The following is a 26214-nucleotide window of genomic DNA, read 5'->3' as shown; positions in this document are numbered from 1 at the left end:
ATCAAAAAAGCTATTTATATATACACATATACACACACACACACAAACTCACACACAAACACTAGCTATGTAAGCCCGTGCTGTAAAAAGCCTGAGGTCCTAGAAACTATTCAAATCGTCAGAAAAAAAATTGAAATGTAGAGATGTCAGGTAATTGAAAGGACTACTCTGGGTATCTCTCACCTAGGAGGATTTATTTCCCCCAACGTGATCATATCGCTTGTGCATTAGCGGTGGGAGGAAAAGTAAAAGGGATACTGTTTTGCCGATGTTAGCGGCTAAGCGAGTTTTCTGTTTCCTCTGAGATGGAGCCCTTACCCCACCTTCACCTCTCACTTTCGGGCCAGACAGACACACACACATACTTCCATGCACAGACGTTTAATATGTATATGTATATTATTCTTATGTTATAAATAAATCGTATTTTATTTCAACAATTGTGTTTGGGTTGTGAAAGTAAGCCTGAGTAAGTAAGCAAAAATGTGAAAGTGATAATGTAGAATTATGGCACTTAATGAACCTTGTTCTTAAACTGTACAGATCTCTTCATATTTCTGTCGTCCCAGCCAGAAAGTGAAACCGATCCTTCACTGAACCTACATTGATATGGCGTCTCCCTTTGTTGGCACCTTGTTAATTATGTTAAATAATTACAAGTACTGCTGAAAGCAAACTGACAATTAACTGAGTGATTAACCCTTCTCTTTTCCTACTATACACAGTTTAATATTTTTACATTTATAGAAATAAAAACAAATGTACACTAAGCAAGAAAGAGCACTGATGTAGTTACCGATCTAATTCTCTGATAAATATTACATGGTCTCTACAATGTAAAATATATTCTACTATATAATATATTCACAAAATCCACCTTTATAAAAGGATAAGTGTCTGTGTGGCTGGCTGTGCATCCGTCCATTTGCTATGCCTCTGTCATTCCAAAGAATGGCACATCACATTTTTAGTAATAAAATGTACTGCGTTTGTTATTCCAATTAGTGCATATCACAAATATATGCTTTTACAAATCTCATACCAAATGGCACATAAAGGAAATATAATGCATATGTCTCTTTTAGGTAGCTAACAGGCTCAATAATGTTCACTAGAAAGTTGTGTATGATGTTCTCTGGAAAGGACAGTCTGCTGACCACCTTTGGTCCCCAAGGTGTTAGTAAAATGGATTCTAAGATGATAACCATTGCATCAGAGCAAAGTGAGTTTTAAATAACTGTCATATATGCAATGAGATATTTATTTATAACCTGGCTGCTGTCTGACAACTGTTCAATAAATAAGAGAAATGTCTACACTACCACCATTGGATTTTCTTGTAAAAACTGACTGCACTCTTTCATGCAAAGGCATGTGCTGAAAGATTCACAATGAGCTAACAGGAGTGTTTAACAAGAACTTCAGTAAGACAACAGCATACACAGGTACTGTTCATAGCCCTTAATTTCCTTTTTTCCTCTAACTAGTAGCCAAAAAATAAAGAAATGCAAACCTTGTCAACAGATGACCATTTAACTCTGGGGTCTCTTAGTTCAGGTTGGGCAACTATTTTTGCTCCAACCAATTTCTTTAATTTCTGCTCATTAAACACTACCAAAACTGTTTCTAAGAGCACCTTCCGAATGTTTCATAGACCACAATAGGGCAATATTTCCCAGACCTTCACTTTATTTTTTTCAGCAAAACACTTGAAAACAGCAATGTATTCTAGACATATAATTACAACTGAAATAAAGTTAGCTGGTCATCTGTTGGTTCACTTTGCATCTCATTATGGCCTGCTTCTGGTTAATGAAAAAAGAAACAAGGGTTCAGAATCTAAAAGAAAGTCAATTAAAATTAAGGCAGAAGAAGTCTAGTCCATTAGCAACAGTAATTGTTTGCTAATTAAGAACATTCCTGGAATGAAAATACCTCTTTACTCCAAGTCTTTATTGATCACTACAAAGGTGTCTAGAGTTGGGTCAGGAGGACACCCAAGTTATCCATCTCTCACTTTCTCAGGTTAAGGGATTAGTGAACAATGGGCAATGGTAACCTTAGGGTCCTTAAGGTTCACCATGCAGTTTCAAGCCTCTGGTACTACTAACTTGTCATATGGCTTTAAAACGTTTAAATTTAAAGTTTTAATAAGTTGTAGGCCTGAACCCTTGCTGTCCTGAAGCTGACATCCCTAACTCAGATTAATACTTGAATGAAACCTTAGGCTGACACTCCCAGTCTGAAGATGTGAGACTAGGAAAAAAAATGTAAGAAACAGGAGCACAATAAATATAAAATGGTTTTATGCTTAAAGTATAAAACAAAATACAACAATTAACAATTAAATCAGAATAATACAAGATACAATAATACTCTAGCTTGTTACCAGCTTTACCTATTAACCACTATATTACAATTAAGTATAATAATAAAGTACAATAACAGTTTTACGATAAATCAGCAGCACTAACAATTTCTGCCCTTCACTTCAGTCTTCATGATAAAACACTCAATTCTTTTGTCTGTTGTCTTGTATGCCATAACGTTTTCCACACACTTGCAGTCCTTTGCACTGCCTTTATTCTAAAAAGGACATTTTGCTCTGGGGTGATGCAGAATTACTATATATTATTTTTTAAATAATTTTATTAACATAGCAAAGACAATAAAAATACATTTGCTATTCTGAGTAATACTTAATTATAATTCTTTATTTTAATTACAATTACAATTAGCCAAAGCCTCAAGGGTCCTATATAATTATTTAAAAAGTAAACATGGTTTGTTTAAATATTTCAGAGCAAAACTCTTCAGTTATAAAACATCTTTGTTTGAAGTGCACTAAAGCTGCAGACTAGGAAAAAGGAACTTATTCCTGTGGTTTTGTAGACTTGCTTTCAAATTTAATTTTTTTTCTTCCAAAAGTTGAATTTCTTTGATTCCTTTTCATATTATCCAACTTATTTGTGCTAATCTCAGATGTTAACTATCGTTTTGAGTGTCACCAGTCCATTTCGGACCTGAATCAATTCTTCGGCGGAGCATTTTCTAGTGTAACAGGAAGCTTATTTTCTTGACACAGGTGTCAAATTGGTCCTATGAGATCTGCCTGGTGAGCCCACCACTGACCTTTGCAACCCTTTTAATTCCATGTAGCCAGTGATGTGCACCACTTCTGCTGCATCAGTGACATGAAGCTGCCTGTTGGCCAAGGGGTTATTATGGATGACCGGCTGAAATTTGTGGTTTTGAAATAAAGTCAGAAAAGGTGGTTTAGAATTGCAGTATTATTCAAGTAAATACTTTCAGTAAAATAAACAAATTTTAGTGTGGATTTATGCAAACAATGATTGTTAGTTGTAAATGCTCCACTGTATCTTTGATTTTAGCAAAATGGTCTTTGGTCCGAAGCAACTCAAGCACCACTGAAATGTTGATGTTTTGGCAAATTTTAGCAAAAAGAAAATGAAAATAAACCTATACACAGGAATTTTCTATTCCTAATGCCCCTGGAACAATCTTAACTTAAAAATTACTCTAACAATGTCCTTTTTCTGCCAAATGGAATGTCTTACTTACCATGTCCAGAATCGTCTGCTTCAGGACTCGTTACAGAATCCTTTCCTCCAAAATCAGAACTGCACTCTGACCTCAGATCTTCAATTTTATTGGGAATGTCCTCTGATGTAGCACTTATCCCTGTGCAAAAGGGTACATTTAATTTTAAATGTTTCACCTTTATCATTTTTCATTAAAGAAATAGGATCAAGCACTATTGTATTCTGAAAAATCTAAACAATGCGATTGAAACAGTAAATACAAGAAATGTTTACAACTAGTCTGGCATTGTAAGTGCTGTCCAGTTTGTTAAACACTAAAACCCAATACTGTTGTAACTTTAAGATAATTGCCAGACTAGTAATTCAGCTTTAAATTAATTGAAACAAGACGAGGTGGATGATCCAATTTATTTTGACCACAAAGATAGCTTCAGATGTGTGTGCTAATTTCTAATGCAACATTTCCATATTGCCATGGTCAGAGTTACAAACAGTTACTTATCATCAATATATTATATACAACCCTGTGATGGGCTGGTGCCGTGTTCATGGATTGTTCCTGGTTTGTGTCCTGTGCTTACAGGGATGAGCTCCAGCTACAATGCAACCTTGTCCAGGGCAAGCGAGTTAGGAAAGTGAGTGGATGGATATCAATATATATTATTACCTGAAACAACACTGAGACCAGGTGTGCTAGGCCGAGAACTAACTTCACGCACATCCGTGTCATCTGAAGTACTACCCAATCCGGAGCAACTTTCAAGTTCTTGCAGGCGTTCCTCCTGTTTCACATCTGGAGCTTCTGCAAGCCATAGAAAACTTTTTTTTTTCCCCCATATCAAAAATGTAAGTTTCCAATTATAGAGGCCAAAAAAAGCAAAATGAATAAAACTTTGCCCAATTACATATATTCTGGCTTTGCTTAATTTGAAGTAATTCAAAAACAGCAAATAAAGATACATTTAATATTTACCATACCTTACTTAAAAATATCAGAAAAACTGCCAGCAACACAACTTTTGACTTTTAAAAAATAGTTATTAGTTAGTTCCTTGATTGTCACAATAAACATTTCTTTAGGTGTTTTTAAATAACATCTTTTACACTTTAATTTCTGCAAGTGAAAAGCTTTAGCTCTATGTATGTATGAGTTTAAATACGTCTTAAATACTGAGCTCAGAGGCAAATATTAAAGAGAGAGTTTATGTAATGGAGACATCATCAAAAATCTCTAGTAAGAAATGAAACAAATAAAAACAACAATAATTATAAAGGAACTTTGCGGTTATTTTTAGTGTTAAGAGTTTACAAAACCCTGGAGCGGTAACTGAAAGATGCATGACGAGACAAACAACATATCTGGGATTCATGGGGGATATTAGTTAATCTCATAGCACTCCATGTACATCAAAACCATTGAACCAATCACATCTGTTAACAAGCTTGCAATATATCTACAGAATGCAACTAATCATGTCAGTTTGGTGACTAATGCTTAATTAATATATCTATATTATGTCTGATTTAACACCTAAAAATTCACCACAAAGATACTCCATGTCTCAGTAAATTCAGTCTGACAGACTGCTATAAGCACAAACTGACAAAGCATGTTCATTTAAAATGCATCCATTAATATCTCAATGCCATGAAGGAGGAAAAAAAAAAAACACACAAAACTGCAGATCTTGCTCATAAAACAGTGATTTAGATAATGGATTGTTGCTGTGTGTACATAATTAAACCGTTGTTCAATTTAAACTTGAAAATGGGAATGAATTTCAATTAACCCGCCTTGAATGAGTCTTATTTGCCTGAGAGTTATGATGCAAACATTAACAAGAAGCATCAAAGTAAAAGCCTTAAAAGCCCATCAGGCTGTTTACACCTGGCTTATGCAGGTGGATGAAAAGCCAGTGCATTGACTAGATGAACATCAGCTGTATGCACTTAGCAGATAAAGTTGGAGGTCTTAACATTTACACTCCAAACACACTGGAATATCGGAAAACAAAATAGGGGAAGATGCCAACAGAGCTACTTGCTTCCTAACTCAAGATTCTACACTCAACATGATGTCATTGTGTCTGGAGCTACATAGTAACATATGTATAGCAAGACAAAACATTTTATTCTGCTGGAATCCAGGCAGGTGGCGCAAGTGCATTGAGAAGTGTGGAGACTACATTGAGAAATGACATTATCAGTTTTGTTAAGGTTCATTCCATTTTCTAACTTTAGCTTGACTGCTGCTGGCACTTTAGTTTATTTAAGCAATCAATAATAATCATACCTATGAGTTTTACAGTATGCACTTACCAGAATCACTAGGCAAGACTTCCACACTCCAGGCTTCACTGGTGGTCTCTGATATAGTGGATCCCGTGCATGCATCAAGAAGCACTGAACCAGGGCCTGGCAAGCATAACAGACTGCCCAACATGTTTTCAGCAGCTGCACCTGCGTACATCACAGCAGGAGAAACCATTACTAAAATAACCCAACGGACAATAAAGCAGGCAGATCTTGTACCAGGATCAATTTAAGTTAGAAACTAAAAATGAATATTCAAGTATTCTTTACATAATGCATAACTTGTAATTCAATAATTATAATTTCACTATTAGAATAAACATCTGGCATCCTTACAGTAATGCTATAATAATATAATATAGTAATAATAATGAAGACAATGTAAATAGCTTGCTATACAGTAAGTTATACACTAGGATTTAATTGTTAATGATTTTCTGTGACTGTATCAATATAGCCAAAGTAAAATTTCAGATTGTGTTGGGCAGAGAGATTTGGGGAGGATATTTGTCCTGCAACAAGTTTTAAAGAACACAATATGCATTTTCTTTTGTTTCTTTTTAAACTCAACATGAACATGACATGTACTCAATACTTTATTTTCATGTAGCTAGAATTCAAAAGTGTCTATTCATAATCTGAGTGGTTTTGATTTAGAAACGCTCTCAGAAATTTGATGCTAAAGGAGATGATGAATTAACGCAGTAATGGGCCCAACCTCCATTACACAGTGAGCAAAAACAAATTTAAACATATCATTCCACAACATTTAATCAAAATGGTTTTTTTTTTTTTTTTTTTAAGTAGAATTTCTATAGAATGAAAATTTATTTCCACACTAGTACTTGTATTAACTTGAGATAGTTTAAAGAGGGTGCTGGACTCTGCCAAGAATAAATTCTGTCTTGCTACTAATTTTCATAGACAGGATATCAGAGTACAGCTGAAGTTTGAAAAATATCCAGTTTGAAGACCCAGTTGCTGTTTGAGGATGATGTTGTCTTCTTGGCCTGATCAGACTGTGACCGATGGAGTGCTTAATTGATATGTATATTGCTGTCAAAAAGAGAACTGGCACCTTCAAATCTAAGATCATGGCCCTCACCAAGCAAAGTGTGAGTGAAGCTGTGGTATGTTAAGGTGACTTGTTTGCATGTGTAAGAAAGGAGATTGCAAAATTAACAGTGAATCGGTTCAGAAACAGCACATTTTAAAACAATGAAAAAGATTGTGAAGGACATACAGTATAGAAGTCCTCAAGTTATGCTTTTGATTTACAGGTCACTCTAGATCCCCATTCTAACCTAAGGTCATAAGCCTTGTGTGGAGACCAAAAGAATAAACAGTTGCTGAGATCAAACTTCATCACTGGGTGAAAAGCTATTTGACACGGACTGGGCCTGTAATTAAGATGCCTTAGAAGGTGCACAAGGCACATTTCTATAGAAGGAGACTCAGAACACCCTGGTGTGATAATCATTCTCAGCACAGGATTTTTGTAGTTTTCTATTGCATAGTTTATTTCTGGGCACTTCACACCTACTGACAGAGTGATCCGCACTTTGGGAAAAGAAAATCTTTAAAAAATAAACTTGTCTAAAGGGGAATAAAAACCCAAATGTCATAAAATACTGGTAGCATTGTAGACAAGACATTGTTATTTATTTTAGTATCTGACACAAGGAAAAAAAATGCTTTGCCTAATATTATATTATAGTGACTTCAGGGTTTTGGATTCTGCAATGTAGCATGGAATTAAAATCTGATCAAGGGTGAACTGTTACCCAGTGTAACTTTTGGTTAAAAAGTATTCATTGCTTCATTAGTGCTTATCAAGTATCTGCTTTTCAATTGTATGGCTCTCACAAAAGTGTAAATAAGAGAAAAAATAAGGAGAGATTCTATACCTTATATATAGAACATCAACGTTTTAGTATTTTATCTGAACTCCACCCAGTTGGTGCTATGATGAGGCTATTACACTAAGATATAAATGAGGGTGAAGCTAAATTATGTTGGAAAAAAGCTTTGTACTTTACTTTTTTTTTTTTTCAAACTTAACATACAAAGAGATTCCAGAAAGATGAAAAGGATGCGTGGAAACAAAGTTAAATCTAAAATACAGTACTATAAAATACTAAGTTATTTTATGTTTGTTTATTTATCTGTTTGCTTACAAGGCACATGCATGCTTTCTTTCAGGTGTATGATTAAATGAAAGGCCCAACAAGAAGTGAAACAATTAGAATTTCTGCCTCATTATCATGGTAATCTTATCAGTAGGATAATGAGGTATTAATGGGGATTTAATGTGCATCTCATAACTGAATCCCTCAGAGAAAACACATAAGGAAATCACTGTAAATTCACTTAATGATGGAAAAGTCCCCAAATGCCATATTCCAAAGAATGAAAAATGTTGGATGCAAATGAGAAAGAACCAAGGTCAATAACGCTGCAGGGACTAAGTGAATGTCAGGGTTTAATATAATGAGAGGAGAAACGTGCCGCTCAAACATGATTAACATTTTGCATGGGGTGGCTTTTTTCTTTGTTGAACAATGGTAAGATTTTAAAAGTAATGGGCAAGAACAAAAAAGAGTCTGGTGTTGGTCTACAATGTAACAAATAATTTGCCTTTTATCATGAACACCGCCTGTACATCATTCCTCAGTATTCAAGACTGCCCGTAAAGACAGGGACATAGATCACCTTTCTAACTGTATCTGCTAAAAATGGCAAAGCACCCAGAAAAATGTTCATGTTATGCCAGTTCATCTGCCAGTTTTACATTATCATAATTACCCATGAACAAGACTCAAGGGTAGTTGATATCTTCGGCTCTGGGCAGCTGTAACGTCTTCAAATTAGGAAAATGACTATATTCATTCAGAACAGGGAACAAATTCTAAACATGAATATGTTAAATATCACACACAAAAACTGTAAATTTTATTGCACATTTAGTGCAATTGCTTGCCTTATTTTAATTGCTACTAAACCATCAAAATTATTGATAACTGAAAACAGTTGTCATGTCTGTGTTTGCTAAACAATTCAATTTATTTTACATAGCACATTACAATGACAGGGATCTACCATAAAATACTAATCTGATCTTTTTCTGAACTTGCTTATTCCAATGTTCCTTTGGTGGAAATTTAATGCCCCAATAAATGTATATTACATCTCCTTGTACAGATTTGCTGTTTTAAGTAAGTTTGGCACGGTTCTGAATACCTGCTACACTAATTTACCATACAAGAAAAAAAAAAAAAAAAAACTCAGCATTTGACTATATCTTTAGGAATCAGGATAGTGGTACCAACTACCACAAATTGAGTGAAGTCAGAATTCATGGTTAATATATAAAATGCAAAGCTGACTGACTCATCCACTCACTCACTCACTCGACAGAAACACTATTTCCTGATCAATTAAAAAGCTGAAATTTGGCAGGACTGTACATCTAAGGTACAAGGTAAGAAAAGTCTTTTCAATATATCAACCCCCAAACATAAGAAAAATTAAATACCTAATAATCTCAAAAATACCTTGACAGATTTGATTGAAATTTGATGAAGTTCTAGAAAAACGAAAATTGTCCGTCACGTATTTTAAATTTTTCTATATTTGCTGGTAATAATGTTGTAGCAAGCGGGGTATTCTTAGACACAACATTCTTTTTCCACTTCTGCACAGAGATATGGGGCTTGCGGTGCATGCAAATGAGTGCTGAGAACAGAAGAGTGAAACCGTACAAACTGAGGCAGTAATCATACAAGGAGCTGTATGGAAAATGAGATGAAATGGATGAAGAAAAGTTAGGTGAAACTCCAAGATGACAAGAGTTAGTAAGTGGCCTCTTTGGGAACATGCAGTACTCCCTATTACGTTGGCTCCTTCTTACTCCTTATGATTCATAACAAAATCCAAACAAATTCAAGCCAGACAGGATTGTTTAGGACTCTTATATAGTTAGACTTCAAAGAACTTGTGGGGTGAGGGTGGTGGTTAGAAGGGGGTAGCTTGGTGGTAAAATGCATGCAATATTACGGAGAACTAATGTGTCCCCTTGCAGGTCAGACTGCAATATGCAACTAAGCTTCGGTTCGTAAAGCTGGAACAAGAAACTGCTGGTACATTGTACCAGCCCAGTTCAAGCCCTGGGTACAACAGAAGCCAGGAGTGATAGCACACATTTGTTATTTTAAATGCATGTACAGCTCACTAAAAGGCTTTTCCAAGGACAGAACATGGAGAAGGTGAATTCTGTACATAGTTCATATTTCTTTTCAACTATACTTACCTGTAGAGTGGTTACAATGTTCAGTTCATTACATGGGCCACGTAAATGTTCAGCCCATAAATGTCAATACTGTATTTAATACGTAAAATGACACCACAATTCAGTGGATATTGCGTCTGTTCTAAACCAACTTAGTACCAAAACTTGGTAAAAATACAAGATAACAGAAAAGTGTTACATTCAAATCTGGCTAAAACTACTATTTTACAGGATCTTTTACAGGATGAAATTATATTTACTGTATATCCAAAATTCTCATTATACCAACTAACTAATTATACCAACAAATTATGTGCTTGAATAACAAAAAAAGTTTCCTCTAAAAGTTGTGTTTTGCAATGACCATCAACAAATGCCAAGGACTACCATGAGTAATGAGCAGAACAGTTAAAAGGTAAATAGCTCAGATAGTTCTTCAACTGATATTTAATGTGTCTCTGTTCATAAAGTTTACACTACTAATCTTACAGGATAAGCTTGGTATTTCTCAAGTGAAAGTATTTCCTTTAAAATCACGGTAGATATTAATTTTCCACTTGAACTTGTTCTAAATTTGTGTGTTTTATAATTATGACAAATATTTTGTTTGTGTAGTTTATAATGGGGCTTTAGAGTATACAAGTCCATAGGTGACATAAACTGGTTTTATCCATCCATCCATCTATCCATCCATTCTCTTCCGCTTACCCGAGGTAGGGTCGTGGGGGTAGCAGCTTGAGCAGAGATGCCCAGACTTCCCTCTCCCCGGCCACTTCTTCTAGCTCTTCCGGGAGAATCCCGAGGCGTTCCCAGGTCATTTGGGAGACATAGTCCCTCCAGCGTGTCCTGGGTCTTCCCCAGGGCCTCCTCCCGGTTGGGCGTGCCCAGAACACCTCACCAGGGAGGCGTCCAGGAGGCATCCTAATCAGATGCCCAAGCCATCTCATCTGACTCCACTCGATGCGGAGGAGCAGCGGCTCTACTCTGAGCCCCTCCCGGATGACTGAGCTTCTCACCCTATCTTTAAGGGAGAGCCCAGACACCCTGCGGAGGAAACTCATTTCAGCCGCTTATATTCGCGATCTCGTTCTTTCGGTCACTACCCATAGCTCATGACCATAGGTGGTTTTATACTTACCAAATATATCCACTTTGAAGCAGTAAAGATCTTCATTTAAAGATGCCTTCTACAATTATCACAGATTGTTGGAACTGTTTTCCAGAGGCAATGATACATTTCTAGTTTGTCTGTTTGCAGTGGCCTTCATGGGAGGAGTTATGACAACCCAATGTCAAATTCCCCCCCCCCCACCCCCAAAACATATTATATTCTGTGTTACTTTACACAGCCTATGGAGCCAGATGAACGCAGAGCGTGGGAACGTAGTGAAAAGAACATAGTATGTTGTACAGAACAATACATCTAAACTGAACCCAGTTCAGTTCAGTGCATTGTATTAATAAAAGCTTTGAAATTTTTGGAATAACCAAGCCACCTATTCCGTGACATGTCTTGTTCACTCATGCATGATCAAAAAAACACCCACTGGAAAATGAAAATGGGCAGAGTAATCAATAGAGCAAATACAGTAAACCAATTATCAATTTTTTTTAATGCATGAGTTGCACTTGAAAAACACCAAGCTTAACCTTTAAGCACACTCAGTACACAGTAATAGCGCTATTAACTGAATGGAACAGGATTAAAATTACAGAACTAAAAACTTCTTATCGCACAACTCCTATAATCTCTTACCAGTAAAATGATTTCTATTTTCTGAAAAACATAAGGGAAAGTGACAGTGTTTGGTTTACATCAGTATGTACCAAGTCCCACTGCTTCATCTCTAACAACAACACATATAATAAATATGAGCACTACTGAAAAACACTAAAACATGACAGGATTTGAAAAGGACTGAAAGCAATGAAATAGCTTGTACACTTTGAAAGTTGTAAATCTCAAGCAGCATGTTAAAATGATTTAATTTTAGTAAGAAATGTGGATCCAAAAAAAAAAAAAAATCCAAATTGTAACTCTATGTCATATTCAACACGACCTATCAGCCTTGCTTCCCTTTCTTTGTGTTAAGAAACTTCTAATTTCACTTTCATGGACACAAAAAGTAGGAAAAAAAGTTATACACAATTTGCCAGCTTCTGCATGAACCACAGTTCTGAAGGAATAAAAATGAGGTGAAAAGTTAGATTATGAAGACTACAAATTCATTGGATGAGAAAACTGTTCTAGAAGCAGCTTTAAAATTTGCCAGTTGTGTAAACTTACTATTATGCAAGTAAATATAACATTTGGAAAATTCTCTATATTGAAAATCAATTTCAATGAGTTTTCTAAAAGCACATATTAAATTAAAATGTAACATATATTACTTGAGGGTAGGGAGTTGAAAAGCACCTACACATGATAGCAATACATTGTAGTTGAGTTGATTTTGGAGATGGGGTTATATCATCAGTTTACACATAAATATTACTAGCAAGCTTTGTGATTCACTTGTCTGCAAGTCTCAACAACATGAATTATATGGCACTGTAATTTGCAGTGGAGATTTTAAAATCATAATGTGATTGGTGATTCACCAAATGCAAAAGGGAAATGTCAAAACAAAGCAACACAGACTTAAAAGCTCATTTATACCAGCTGTGACTCAGCTGGGAGTTAAAATGTTGTTTACTTTGTCACTCATTGTAACAGAAACAGTAATATTGTATACAACTCATTTCAATATTTAGGATGCCTAATTGACTAAATACCACAAGCACACACAGCATAAAAAGCAAAACCAAATAACGAGGATACCTTCAATGAAGCAGCAAATGTAGTCAAACAAGGCAGCCACTAGATGGCAGCTGTTGTGCAAAATTTTACAAGGTCATTATTGAATCTCTATCTACCAAGTAATTTTTGATAATGATACTTTTAATATGTGAAAGAACCGTGTGTAACAACTGATGCTGTACCTCCGAGTATAAAGAATTTATATTTTCCTGCAATCCTGCTTTTCCCAAGGTTTCTTCCATTTTTTCAATATTAGGGGGTTTTTTTTTCGGAAGTTTTTTTCCTTGTCTTCTTAGAGAGTCAAGGCTATGGGGCTGTCAAAAGGAAGGGCCTGTTAAAGCCATTGCGGCACTTCTTGTGTGATTTTGGGCTATACAAAAATATATTGCATTGTATTGTATATTTACAATAACTGAACTAATTTGGTCAAAGCAGTAACTAAATCGAGGTATAATTTGAAATACTAAAGTATACCGAGACCAGGTCAGGTTGGGGAGCATGCACTAGTACAACGAGTTGCCACACCCACCACATGACGAAACAGCTTGGTACCCAGGGATTCTCCTAGGAGATTTGGTACCAAAGGAGTCCAGTCTTTGTCTCAGGTCATTGGACAGCATCCATGTCTCGCAACCTTATAGCAAAACTGGAAGCACCAGGACTACAAATACTTGCTCCTGATATCAGTACAAAAAGATGAAGGTCCACCACACACCCCTTTTCCAGCAACCTCATGATCCCAAACCCCCAACCCTATGCTCTCCCAATCCATCTGCTGACTTCATAGGAAGTCACTAGAGATATGAACGTCGCTGTTGAGGGAAGTAAACCTCTTGAGGAGGTCAACATTCTATCCGCAGACAGATACACTGCCGATGGCTGTGACCAAGAGGTCATTATAAGCCTGAATCTTGATTTTAATCTAGGACACGCACAAGCCCAGACACTCAAGACTCCCTTGCTCAGTCTCTTAAGAGCTCTAATCATAGCCTCCATTGACTCCACGCAGATCACAGCATTATTGGCAAAGTCAAGATCAGTTAATCTTTCTTTACCAACAGATGCCCCACAGCAGCTGGACCCCACAACCCTGTCCAACAACCAGTCCATGCAAGCATTGAACAGAGTAGAAGCAGAACAAACCCATAACAGACCCCAGAATCAACTGGGAAAAACACAGAGGTTCTGCCTCCACTCTGCATCTCACTCACAGTACCAGTGTACAGGCCGGCCATGATATCCAGCAACTTCAGGGAGATCTTGTGAACTCTCATGTTGTCCCACTGAGTCGAACGCTTTCCGAAAATCGACAAAGGCTGCAAAGAAACTGCCACTATTCGAATTTGTGCTCCATGAGAACCCTCAGTGCCAGGATGCGATTGATGGTAGAATTCTTGGGCATAAAAGAAGACCGCTTCTGTTGCTGGTATGTGAGCAAGTGATCACAGATCCTATTGAAGATGACCCTAGCAAGAAACTTACTCAGCACTGAGAGCAGCGTTATCCTCATGTAGTTGCCGCAATCCAGGCGATCACCCTTCCCTTTCCCAACAGGGATGAAAGTCCAGTTTTCCAGTCAGTTGGGATGACGCCTGTCTCCCAAATGGAAGCAACGATAGCTTGTAATGCCAGGAGGATAGCCTTGCCTCAAGCCTGGAGAAGTTCACCCTAGTTACCCCACATCCCTGCAAGCCTTCCCTATCATCAGCTGGTTCACCACCTGTGCAATCTCAGCGAGACTGCATTGTTCCCAGCTAATTGGAGGATCAGCCTAAAGAGCTGTGGACTCAGAGATTTCCAGTGCCCTAGCCAGAGGATCAGCTTTAAACAGCTGCTCAAAGTAGCCAGGCCAGCGGGTAACAATTGCAGTGTGATCCATAAGGACCATTCCATCACCCGCCCTGATTGCCACTCTCTGAGGAACAAAGTTGGATGTAACCAATGCTTTGATTCATCTTTAAGCAGGATGTGTGTATTGAGACATATTGAGACCAAATTTAATAATTACACAGCATAATATTTCCTGAAATGTCCCTCCATAGAGATTTATAGTAAGCAGTAAAAATAATCACAATGGGAGATAGACAATTTTTATTAATTTAAAATATGGGATGATTTTTAAAAATGGACTGGGAAAAAAAAACCTAATCCAAACAGTATTATTAGTCTGACATATGAACAGGGAATCTCGTTATATGTATATAAAAACTGAATACAGACACTTGCTGTGACACATACTCGCACCAGGTACAAGAGACCATTAAAAATGTACAACCAATAGCTCTCATCTTTGATGTGTTCTCTTTATATAATTTAACAACCAACAGTAGTTGTTCCTAACATGAATTAGACTCGAGCTGTTGAACCAAAGAGAACAGCATGTGCTCAGAACTAAACAAAAATCATTTTCTAAAATGATAATCTAAGGTCATACAGTACCTGCAATTTCCTGTAGTCTATCTTCGTCGATGTTGGGGTCAAAGTCGCTGCCCAAAACATCTGTACTCCATGTTTCACTTACAGTCTCAGAAATATCTCTGTCGTCTGTCAGACCCATCATGTCTCTTATTTCAAATTTTCGCAGCTTGTCATCCAGATTGTCTTGTGTGGTGGCTAAAGAAAACACAAAAACACTATTTTACTCAAGCCAAGAATCTAATAAAAAAGTTGTTTGTTATTAATGTAAGCAACAACCAACAACTCAAATATTGAATAACTAGGCGATTCCCACCCAAAACAATCAAACAAAACTAAATAACCTTTGTGAGGTTTTTAAATCGACAAATCTGCTTTCAGCAAGCAATTAGCTCTGCCCATGTTACAAGTAACTTTTTCAGGCATCTGACTGACCCGCTGTTTTTTTTTTTTCTTGTGCTTTCAAACTTGCCTTGCAACTCCAAAGCTAAGATCATTGCAGCTAAAATAAATAAATGAAGCAGTAGAAAAAGCAGACAAGTGCGGTTTTCAAAGTGCTCTTCAAACACACAAAGTTGCTGTGGCACCAAAATATCCAGCTGATTAGCAACCATTTGTGGTCATATTACACAATTTATTCAACCTTTTACTAGATTTTTTCTTAGTTCATTGCTGGATGAGAATTTTACCCATTTATTTTATTTGTCAATGAAGATAAAGAAATTAAATTTGCTATGGTTACAGTATGTATAGGTATGTATTGTTATGTATAGTTATATGCATTGTTTGGTTATGTATAGGGCGGCACGGTGGCGCAGTGGGTAGCGCTGCTGCCTCGCAGTTGGGAGATCTGGGGACCTGGGTTCGATTCCCGGGTCCTCCCTGCGTGGAGTTTGCATGTTCTCCCCGTGTCTGCGTGGGTTTCCTCCGGGCACTCCGGTTTCCTCTCACATTCCAAAGACATGCAGGTTAGGTGGATTGGCGATTCTAAATTGGCCCGAGTGTGTGCTTGGTGTGTGGGTGTGTTTGTGTGTGTCCTGCGGTGGGTTGCCACCCTGCCCAGGATTGGTTCCTGCCTTGTGCCCTGTGTTGGCTGGGATTGGCTCCAGCAGACCCCCGTGACCCTGTGTTTGGATTCAGCGGGTTGGAATATGGATGGATGGATGGTTATGTATAGCCTTTATTTACAGTCAATGCATCATACTTTGATTTTTTTTTTTCTTACAATACATTACATTTTAGGTTACATTTTTCAAGATAAGTATTAAACATTGAAGTACTATATTGCCCTAGCTTTGTACATGAAGATTGCCTGGTCTGATTGGTAGGGTTAGGGCTGAGCGTTAAATGCTAACTGATCAAGTGTAATGACATCCTCTAAGGAATATTTCCGTCATCTTGTTAAATCAATGCCTCCAAAAATTCAGGATGTTTTTGAAGGTAAAGGATGTACTAACTAGTATAATTTTGGTTTACCTAAAAAAGTAGCCACAGAGTGTGTGAGTGTGTGTGTATGTGAATGTGAACATAGAAATTACTAAATAAGTCAAACAAGCACTAATCATAAATAAAAATCTAAAATTACTAATTGCAACAAATACAAATTATTGGCATATATTTAAATGTTACTTCCATCCTAGACCTTTAATTTTTACAAAATGAAACATGCATAACACCTTTTTAACCCAAACATCTCATTTCCAGACAGCTTACATTAATTAACCAGCAGATCCTATTTAACTTATGGCCGCTGTCTTACTGCTATTGTTTATTATAGCATGGAAACCCGTTTAGAAATATTTTATATTCACTTACTCAGCTCGAAAATCAAAACAGTAAACACTACAAGATGGAAAGAGTGTTTTCCATCTCTTAAGAAATACAGGCAAGATTTCCTTGGATGTTATATTTTCTATAGGAGTATAATGTGGAGAGTCCACTTATAGTCAAGTCTTAGTACATCTTAAATCACAGTAGCATTTTGGAAACCCAAGTAGGAAATACACAAAATACTGTTGACCATCTTGGAATGTTAGCAGTGGAAGTTTATAAATCTATGTTGCTATAATAATGGACTGTGAATAGGTACACATGCAAAACAAAGGGAAAAAAAGATTTTTAAATAAAAGTTATTTCCATTAATCCTTTAGCTGCTAAGACAGTGATTAAATTATTAAAATAGTTAACAATTGGTCTCTTAGATTTTCTTTAATGAAATTCCACTAATTCATCCCCGCAAGATTACTACATAACCGAAACTTTCACTCTGTTAAACAGTTTATTGGAATGTAAAGAATAACATGCCAGAGGACCAATTTCTGGGTCAGCTTCAATTCAACTCACTGACAAAGGTTAACAATTCAATAACTAAAACAAGAGTGTACATATGCTAGATGTCTTAGATTTTTATTACTCATTTGAACTTACAAGAATGCTAAATGGGTCATATGAAGGGCACTGCTGAGCTCTTTCTACAAAAAAAGGACCTTGACAACATCAGAAGACAGAACTTAACTACATGAGTGAATGTGGGGTTACTGATAGTGGGGAAGCCCAAGAGTAAGTAGAAGAAGATTGACACTGAGCATCCGAATCAGTGGGAATGGTAAGATGTATCCTGCTTTTTACACACTTGTATTTTTATGCACATTGACAAAAAACTTTTGCAAAAAGATCCCTGATTTTTTTCTCATCCGCGGTCTAGTGCCATTTTATTCCTCCTTGTTAAAATATATACAGGATACATTCTTACTGCCTTAACAAAATCATTTTAATAGGCTGATAATTAACAGGTGTGTTAACTAGTCTGACAATAAATTTTATAACAACAGGGTCGAAAGTGGAGGAGGACTAAAAAGCATGGCAGAGGCACACAGAAAAAAAATGGTTTAAATAGTCATTCCCAATCAACACTTTTTTAAATGAAAAGTGGGTAACATGCCATTGTAGAGTAATAAAAGAAGAAACCAAAATGTGTAACACAGTGACGAATTAACTTTCTTCTTCTACTTTCTAAATAACATGAGAAGTATCCTACAGATGTAACATGGCTGACTTCACAAACCTTGCTCATGTTCCAGAAGCTGTAATGCTTCCACACCATTGCTTCCTGAAGGACCAGCTCCTAATTCTGAAACAGACTCTCCTTCAAGATCCAATGAAGATACAGAATTTGAACGGTTTGAAGGGCCTATAAAAACATAAATGTCAAGTTAGGTTAATGCCCTTGTTCTATTTCCAAATGTAAGCTTTGGTAACCACACTGGCCCGGCACCTTGAAATAATTAATGTGTCCAGTTATAATGCTATTAGCCTCAAAAATAAACTATTTGGGCTATAAATTCATCTTATTAGATTTAAAAGGTTTAGTTATCAAATGCCTATTTGCAAAAATAAAAAAAAATGAATTATGATAACTATTACATGATGATGTAAACATTTAAAAAAACACCGAAACCCTGAACTATAGAAACAAATGCACCGACAGGTGCTTGTGGTGTATCAGCTGTGACAATTATTTCTTGACAATATGTGTTTAAAACTACTTAATATGGAATTTTATAACTCCTGGCTACTTGCTACGGTTATTTTTGATAAGCTGTGACAGTAAAGCATAAAGCATATACAGTAACTTTTTAAGAAGTACAGAATAAGAGCTTTATATTAACAGCACAAGTTGAACCATCTCTTATGTTTTGTACCGTAAGACACAAAGTTAAAGACTTTCATGCATAGAATTTAAAACAATATAATGCTATTGTGAATGTTTTAATATACGAATTACAGTATCTCCAGTATTATTACAGCATACAATTATCTATTTTATGGTGTTACCTTGCAATGTGTTTGAGTGTCTTGAAAGACACAAATAAATAAAATGTAGATAAAATTATCTTCTTCTAAACTACTACTTCTTCTAAACTAAGCCTGAAAAATGCACTTCGCATTGACAAGTTACCAATAATATCACAGTTTTCAATCAATAAAAGTCTAAACTGCGTACAGCTTAAATGCAATAATTGGAGAAGATTGTCATTGAGCCTTAACCGGGATTTGAACCTAAGCCTTTTCTGTTAGCAGCTTAAGTGCTCCACCTAGAGGTTTTGTAAGCTACTGCAATCAAACTTCTGAAAATTCTGGAAAAGGTGCAGTCTGCTACAGCCAGTGAACTACAAACAAGTGTATTAGTTGCACATTTTCAATGACTACATTAGTATGTAATAATTTCATAATTTCCAAACTAATCTGACAGATTGCTTTTAGTAGAGTTTACAATTACTTTATTAAAGTACGCGTAATAGAGGCAAGCAATTTTGATGCATTTCGATTGACGTGCTCGGAGAAGAAATACTAAATTTCTACTCTCAAAGATTTTTTACCAATAAAAGCACAGAATATGACCTTTTTTTTTGCAGACTGCTAGTAAAGAGGTTTTACTAAACAATATAATGAACCTGCAAAGCACATGTTTATAAGAATTAACGTATAAAGAAGGGAATACCTTAATAAATAAAGTCAATAATAGGTAGAAAATGTATGCAGGACTAAAAAGTATAAGTTAAAAGGAAGAGACACACAGGGGAATACCTTAATTTAAGCAGGCAAAGTCTAAATGGTGATCCAAAATGTAATCAAAACTAAAAATGGACTAAAGTGAATTAATGTCTTGTGTAAATAGAAACACCAGTCATAAGGTGATCAAGCACTATAAATTTAAAAAGGAATGCACTGGAGGCCAGCTCATGGAGAAAAGTGAAAGATATATCCACCTTTTTGAGACGAGAAACATTTTTTTTGTTTATCATGGCTTCAAAGAGTGTCAAAATGTTGCATGTGGGTCAGACATTCAAGTAAAAATTTCGCTGTACCTGCAAATATATTCTCCAACATGGAAAGGTGGAACAGTAAAATTTCACATATTATAAAACAGTTTTTAATAAAGAATTTAAAATCTGTGGAATCAGTTGCTTAACAGTAATAAACAAAGCAGCACCTTGGACAAATTTGATGTTTAGGAAAGACTAACAGGAAACTGAATTGATAAAAGAGAATGATATCAACTGTTACATTGAGGAACTAACCTTCAGATATTCCTTCTAGGTTGTCACTGCACAATGAGAAACGCAGTGTCTTGTCTGGTTTGCCATGAAGTTTGGTGTCATCCACTGGAACCTCACCTTGTGCTCCATCACCCATGTGCATGTTCAACACCTGGTGTGAAGAAAGGAGTCAGGTGAACATCTAAATACTACCGGTATGTAATTACAATACCTTGTGGGCCGCAGGTACAGCCACACTCAATCGAACATTTCTACAATGTTAAAACTAAAGGCAATCTGAAAATTGCAAGATAACTGCATCCATCCATCCATTATCCAACCCGCTATATCTTAACTACAGGGTCACAGAGGTCTGCTGGAGTCAATCCCAGCCAACACTGGGCGCAAAGCAGAAAACAAACCACGGGCAGGGCACCAGCCCACAGCAGGGCGCACGCACGCACGCACGCACACACACACGCACACACACACACACACACACACAAGGGACAATTTAGAATCACCAATCCACCTAACCTGCATGCAAGATAAATGCAACAAATAAAAGTTGACATAATACAACATGTAATTGCTTCAGTTTATGTTTGTCCGGCACTGCCGGACACACCAGTTCTCGAAATTCCTGACATATGATTAATTCTTGACAAAACTATACATTTTAGAAAATGTTAAGAAGCTTAAAATGAAACTGGGCTTCTTTTAGAAATTAAGCTAGTTTTTAATATCTATTTAGAAGAAATATTGTTGCAGACACATTTAGAATTTACTGGATTACAATGCAAATTAATTATTATTACACAGAGTACACTCAGGGTGCTCTTAAGCAAGCTGTTTTAAGATTTGTAGTTAGTTGTGGAGTCTTTACATTTCACTGTATATTCAAATATAATTGTAGATTATTCTTGACAGTAAAGAAACAGTATCATATATACGTATAGTATCAATACAGGGCAGTACAAGCATACATACACAGTATATTACTTATTCAACCTAAATTGTTGACAGAACAGGTTAAAATCATAAAAGGTGATTTTACTTAATGTAACAAATACACAACAATAAAAGAATTAATTTAGCCAAAAGCTTCTCTCTTCATAGAACTCTTGAAAACACCTAGAATTATTTCAATTTTGTTAAAACGTATTATCTTAAATTTTGACTCATTAGAATCTGATAATATATGCTTGAAATGATGAATACTTTGTTATGCTGTTTTAAGTTTGCATTGATCTTATTGTGAGACCTGGGGACCCGGGTTCGCTTCCCGGGCCCTCCCTGCGTGGAGTTTGCATGTTCTCCCCGTGTCTGCGTGGGTTTCCTCCCGGCGCTCCGGTTTCCTCCCACAGTCCAAAGACATGCTGGTTAGGTGGATTGGCGATTCTAGATTGGCCCTAGTGTGTGCTTGGTGTGTTTGTGTGTGTCCTGCGGTGGGTTGGCACCCTGCCCGGGATTGGTTCCTGCCTTGTGTCCTGTGTTGGCTGGGATTGGCTCCAGCAGACCCCTGTGACCCTGTGTTCGGATTCAGCGGGTTGGAAAATGGATGGATGGATGATCTTATTGTTTCTGAATGATGCATTCCATTTACGTATAATGTATGTACTAATTTGCACAGTACACCAGCTATTTATGCTGCTTTCATGTCCAGTGCTAACTTGTAAAAAGGATGTTAACGTTAGGGTGACTTTCCTAGTTAAAGAAAAAGCCTGTCATAAAACACACTACTACAATAATAAGAATAATAATACCACCTCTCACACATGACGAATTTTGTTTGATAAATCACAGGCAATAGCCAGTGTGTAGTGAAGTCATTGTGGCAGAATAGGAGAGGATAGTGCATTTCATTGATGTGCAAGTGTTTTGTAGGCACACAATACAATTTATTTTTGTGTAGCCCAAAATCATACAAGAAGTGCCACAATGGGCTTTAACAGGCCCTGCCTTTTGATTGCTCCCATTCCCTCTAAGACGACAAGGAAAAACATGCCACCAGGAGGAGGAAATTGTGGTAAAAATTTTAGTGTTAAGCTTACTCCTTAAAAAAAAACATGTTTTATACACTGTAAGTTAAATTCAACTACAAATTAACTAATCTCAACCACTTTGAAAAGGCAGAAAAATGCATGTGGGAAATAAAGCTTAAGTTTTTTATAAAAATTTATAAGACTACTCTATTTACGGGTAGGAAATATTCTATAGACTCTTTAGACATGAGCTCCAAACAAAACAGCTGTCATGTGCTGCTGAAACACCATCTTGTTATTCTCAAAATGCTATAAGGTATCAACTCTGAAAGCCACTGCCTTTCCTTGCACCTCTAAATTAAGCTGCTGTATACTTTGTCAATTTCTTTATGTTGTGTTTATATTGCTATAAGTGCTCCATAAGGCTTGGCACCTTATCCATGGATGGTTCCTTTTGCTGCATTGATACCATAGCTGCTGGAAGAGACCACCATTTCCCTTAGGCCTTTTAATATAAATGTTTCTTTGGCTTTAACTACTAATGTGACATAGATACTTTTAGCAAGGTAATATATTTTGATGCTGCTTTATTATCTCTTGTGTATAAAAACAAAAAAACAAAACACGCCTGTAGCTGATAAACTTTCAGCTAACCAGTTGAATGTATGCACTTCATAGGTACACAAAGGACTGTCTAAGAATATGCTAACGAACAGCACTGGTTTAATGCCAAGTTTGTTCATTTATTTTGTACAATGTAAATGAAAGATAAAGATGCATTATAAATATAAACTCTATAAATAGAAAAATGAAAAACAGCACAGCCAAATATGAAGTAGCAACACAATAAAGTGATATGCTATTACAATTTTATAGTTCCTAAATGCTGCGTAAATTTCACATTTCCCTCAACTTCTCTATGACTCCCTGGAAAGCAACATTTGCAAAACAGGTAGTACAAGTCTGGGCCTGCTGTCTGTCTTTCTTTGGATGGAGAGAACCAAGGTACTTGAAAAGCCATCAGGTTTCCATTTTTTTCAAAGTTCTTTTCATTTTAAAACATTTAAACATTCTTTAAAATAATTTTTTTTACCACTGAAGTCTCTTATAATTGGATCACTCAAGCAATTATCAGTGTGCTTTTCCCAAGTCATTTTCTCAGCTTGTTTACACACAGTATATGGTTACTAAGGAATTATTCAGAAACATTATTTGGTCATGATCTAGAAAGCTGCTGGTTCTATCTTTAAAAATTCCTAACCACTGATTTAAGTACCATGAAGTTAATAGTAAATTTAGGGAAAAGACTACATGAGCAAGAGAGGTTGGCCAACAGTCTATTGAAAATCTTGTTTGCAGATATTTACATTAACCATTTGTTTTGCCATCAGTTGAAACAATTCTACTAAATATTGCTACTTTATTTAAATTTCTCGTGTTTTTTTTTTCTTTAAACCCAATGTTATTTTTTCAATGAAATCCCTTTAATTCAAGCTTTAGTTGAGCACACTTTAAAGATGTGATTATTGCAAATAAAATCACACAACAGCACTAGTAATCACACTTCATTTTAACCCATGTTCATTCAGTGTCCAATGAGGGAATTCTTCCATTTGTCTCAATCATCTTCTGTCGTGTGCTTTTGACATTTAATTTCTACAAGCAATTTGGACTACTTTGTCAGTAAAGAATGGGTTTGTTCACATTATGAGGTGCTTTTTATGTAGTTGTAACCATTCCAGTATTACCTTTGTCAACTGCTAACCATCTGGCATGAGTAATGTGTTCTAAATATATTAAAAAATACTACTGTTTACAGTTGATTGAATAATCTTTTTTCCAACTGTATATTTCAGCATTTCCTATGCAGCATCGAAACTCATTGTCTCTCTGTATTTAATTTAAGGAACTGAGCATTTAATTGTTGGTTCTGTAACAAAGGAATTAATCATTGCTTGCAAAAATGTCTAGGTGTTCAGTGTCTTACTGATGGTAAATCTGAGGGGTCAAGTGATGCATTACCATGTGTGGTGCACTGCACAAGTCGTACATTAATGAAAGTTTGGTTCAATATAAACTCATCAATGAAATCCGGGCATCAAGACTTCCAGATGCAGATCAAATGATTCCAATACAATTACTTATACAGTTGGACTTGCAAGAAAATGAGGCCAAACCACAGTAATTCAATTCCCCATTTCTGAATCATGTGTCTTTGCTACATAGCCTCCTTGAAATACTACACCCATATTTAGGGGTTCTTCTTCATGACCCAAAGATGGCAGAATAATCTTGGAGTCCTCTTGACTCTAAATTGGATTAAGCTGGTATAAGAAAGTTAACACCCCATGATGATGTGTATTTATGAATTAAGGGGCACATGAAATATTGAAAAGGAGAAACAGTGTGGGCTCTTACAGACTGTACTGGTATTGTTCTAGGCAAACTAGATTCACTTTGGAGAGATGACAAAAAAAATACTTCACTGATGACAAGATTCTATGTTACTTCTATTTATCAAGCATTCAATAACTTAACAGTATGGCAAGTAGCACAGAAAATTCAATGTTCAAAGGAATCTTCAAACAGTATACTGCATGAGAATTAACAGGCTCACCAATATGACACACACCTTATTTGCATAAAATGTATACATAACTGTGTAAAGAATACACAAATACTACCACACTAAAAATCACTGATGCCACCTGGATGAATCAATAAAGTTGTGCCCACACTCCATAAGCTTTCCAAAAATAAATTTCACTGGATAACAATATTCAGAGCAATAACTGTACAGTTTCTGCCCATGGGTGTAGTTACAGTGTATTGGCACAACTGAGGAAAAAAAAAAAAGAAGAGATGCTGCCCTATTAGTGACTGTACATAAGAAATGACACTGAAAGTAAATATTATTTTGAGGCCAAAAGTAAATTCCATAATTTGGATAAATTTTGATTTTAAACCAAACAATAATGGGGAAAAAAGAAAACTCCCAGCATTACTTCAAAAAGGTATTTGAACTGTCAAATAAGAGAAATTTGTGAACACACTTAAAGCTAAATCACCCCAATGCTTTACTTTGTTGATGCCCCCACTACTTTGTCGTCAGCCTCTTGATTCACATTCACATACCTTTTTAAAGTGGCTTATTGTAAACCTGTTATGATTCATTTTTATAAGCAGTTACAGCTTGTAGCCTTTTGTGTGTTATTTACAGGCAGCCATTTGTAGTGAAGTAAATTAAATAAATAAATCACACCATTCGTTTAATTAGAAAAAAGAACCCTATTCTTCTGTATATTCCATAGGCCACTGTTGGTGTAATAAAAAAAAATGCTGTTTGTTTAAATAAATATCAAGCTATTTTTAAACAAAAATTAATTTGTTTAAAATTTTACAATTGACCATAACATCATCTTTATTTTCCCTCATATCCATAAAATCCTCACCTGGACAATTTACTGCAAGTATTTAATAGTTATTTGAATAAATGGAATTAGGCAAACCCCTAGCTGCAAGCTGGTCAAACATGCAGACAAGAATTTCACTGTATTCCATACATGCAACAATAAACTTGACCTTAAAATTAACATGCAAGCCCCAAGCTAGAGAGAAGAGTCTGGAATACCCAGAGTAAATTAATTTTGAAATCGGGCCATACAAATTTCACACAAATCTAAATGGTGTTCCACTATGCTGCCAGTCTAAATTTCTGGAATATTCAGAGAGAAACTAATCTGAAGTATGTTATGCTTGAACTGCCAGTAACCAATATTGGGTAGCAATAAAAATTAATTTAACGTGACAG

At 36.1% G+C, this 26214-nt stretch overlaps 1 protein-coding gene across 9 annotated transcripts in view; it reads right to left on the bottom strand.

Annotated features, from left to right (window-relative positions):
• Positions 1-26214, bottom strand: part of gapvd1 (GTPase activating protein and VPS9 domains 1) — a 103806-nt gene that overhangs the window by 25453 nt on the left and 52139 nt on the right. For all 9 annotated transcript variants that reach the window (XM_028808668.2, XM_028808667.2, XM_028808675.2 and 6 more), the window contains 6 exons: positions 20461-20590; positions 18444-18569; positions 15404-15577; positions 5883-6023; positions 4231-4365; positions 3583-3702 (listed from right to left, as the gene is read on the bottom strand). In XM_028808668.2, coding sequence (XP_028664501.1) covers positions 3583-3702; positions 4231-4365; positions 5883-6023; positions 15404-15577; positions 18444-18569; positions 20461-20590 — 826 coding nt within the window. The remainder of the gene's footprint in view (positions 1-3582; positions 3703-4230; positions 4366-5882; positions 6024-15403; positions 15578-18443; positions 18570-20460; positions 20591-26214) is intronic.

This window comes from Erpetoichthys calabaricus, chromosome 9 (genome assembly GCF_900747795.2).
Source record: "Erpetoichthys calabaricus chromosome 9, fErpCal1.3, whole genome shotgun sequence".
NCBI classification, from domain to species: Eukaryota; Metazoa; Chordata; class Cladistia; order Polypteriformes; family Polypteridae; genus Erpetoichthys; species Erpetoichthys calabaricus.
The sequence above is the reverse complement of the archived record's forward strand: the minus strand, read 5'-3'. Positions and strand labels throughout refer to the sequence as shown.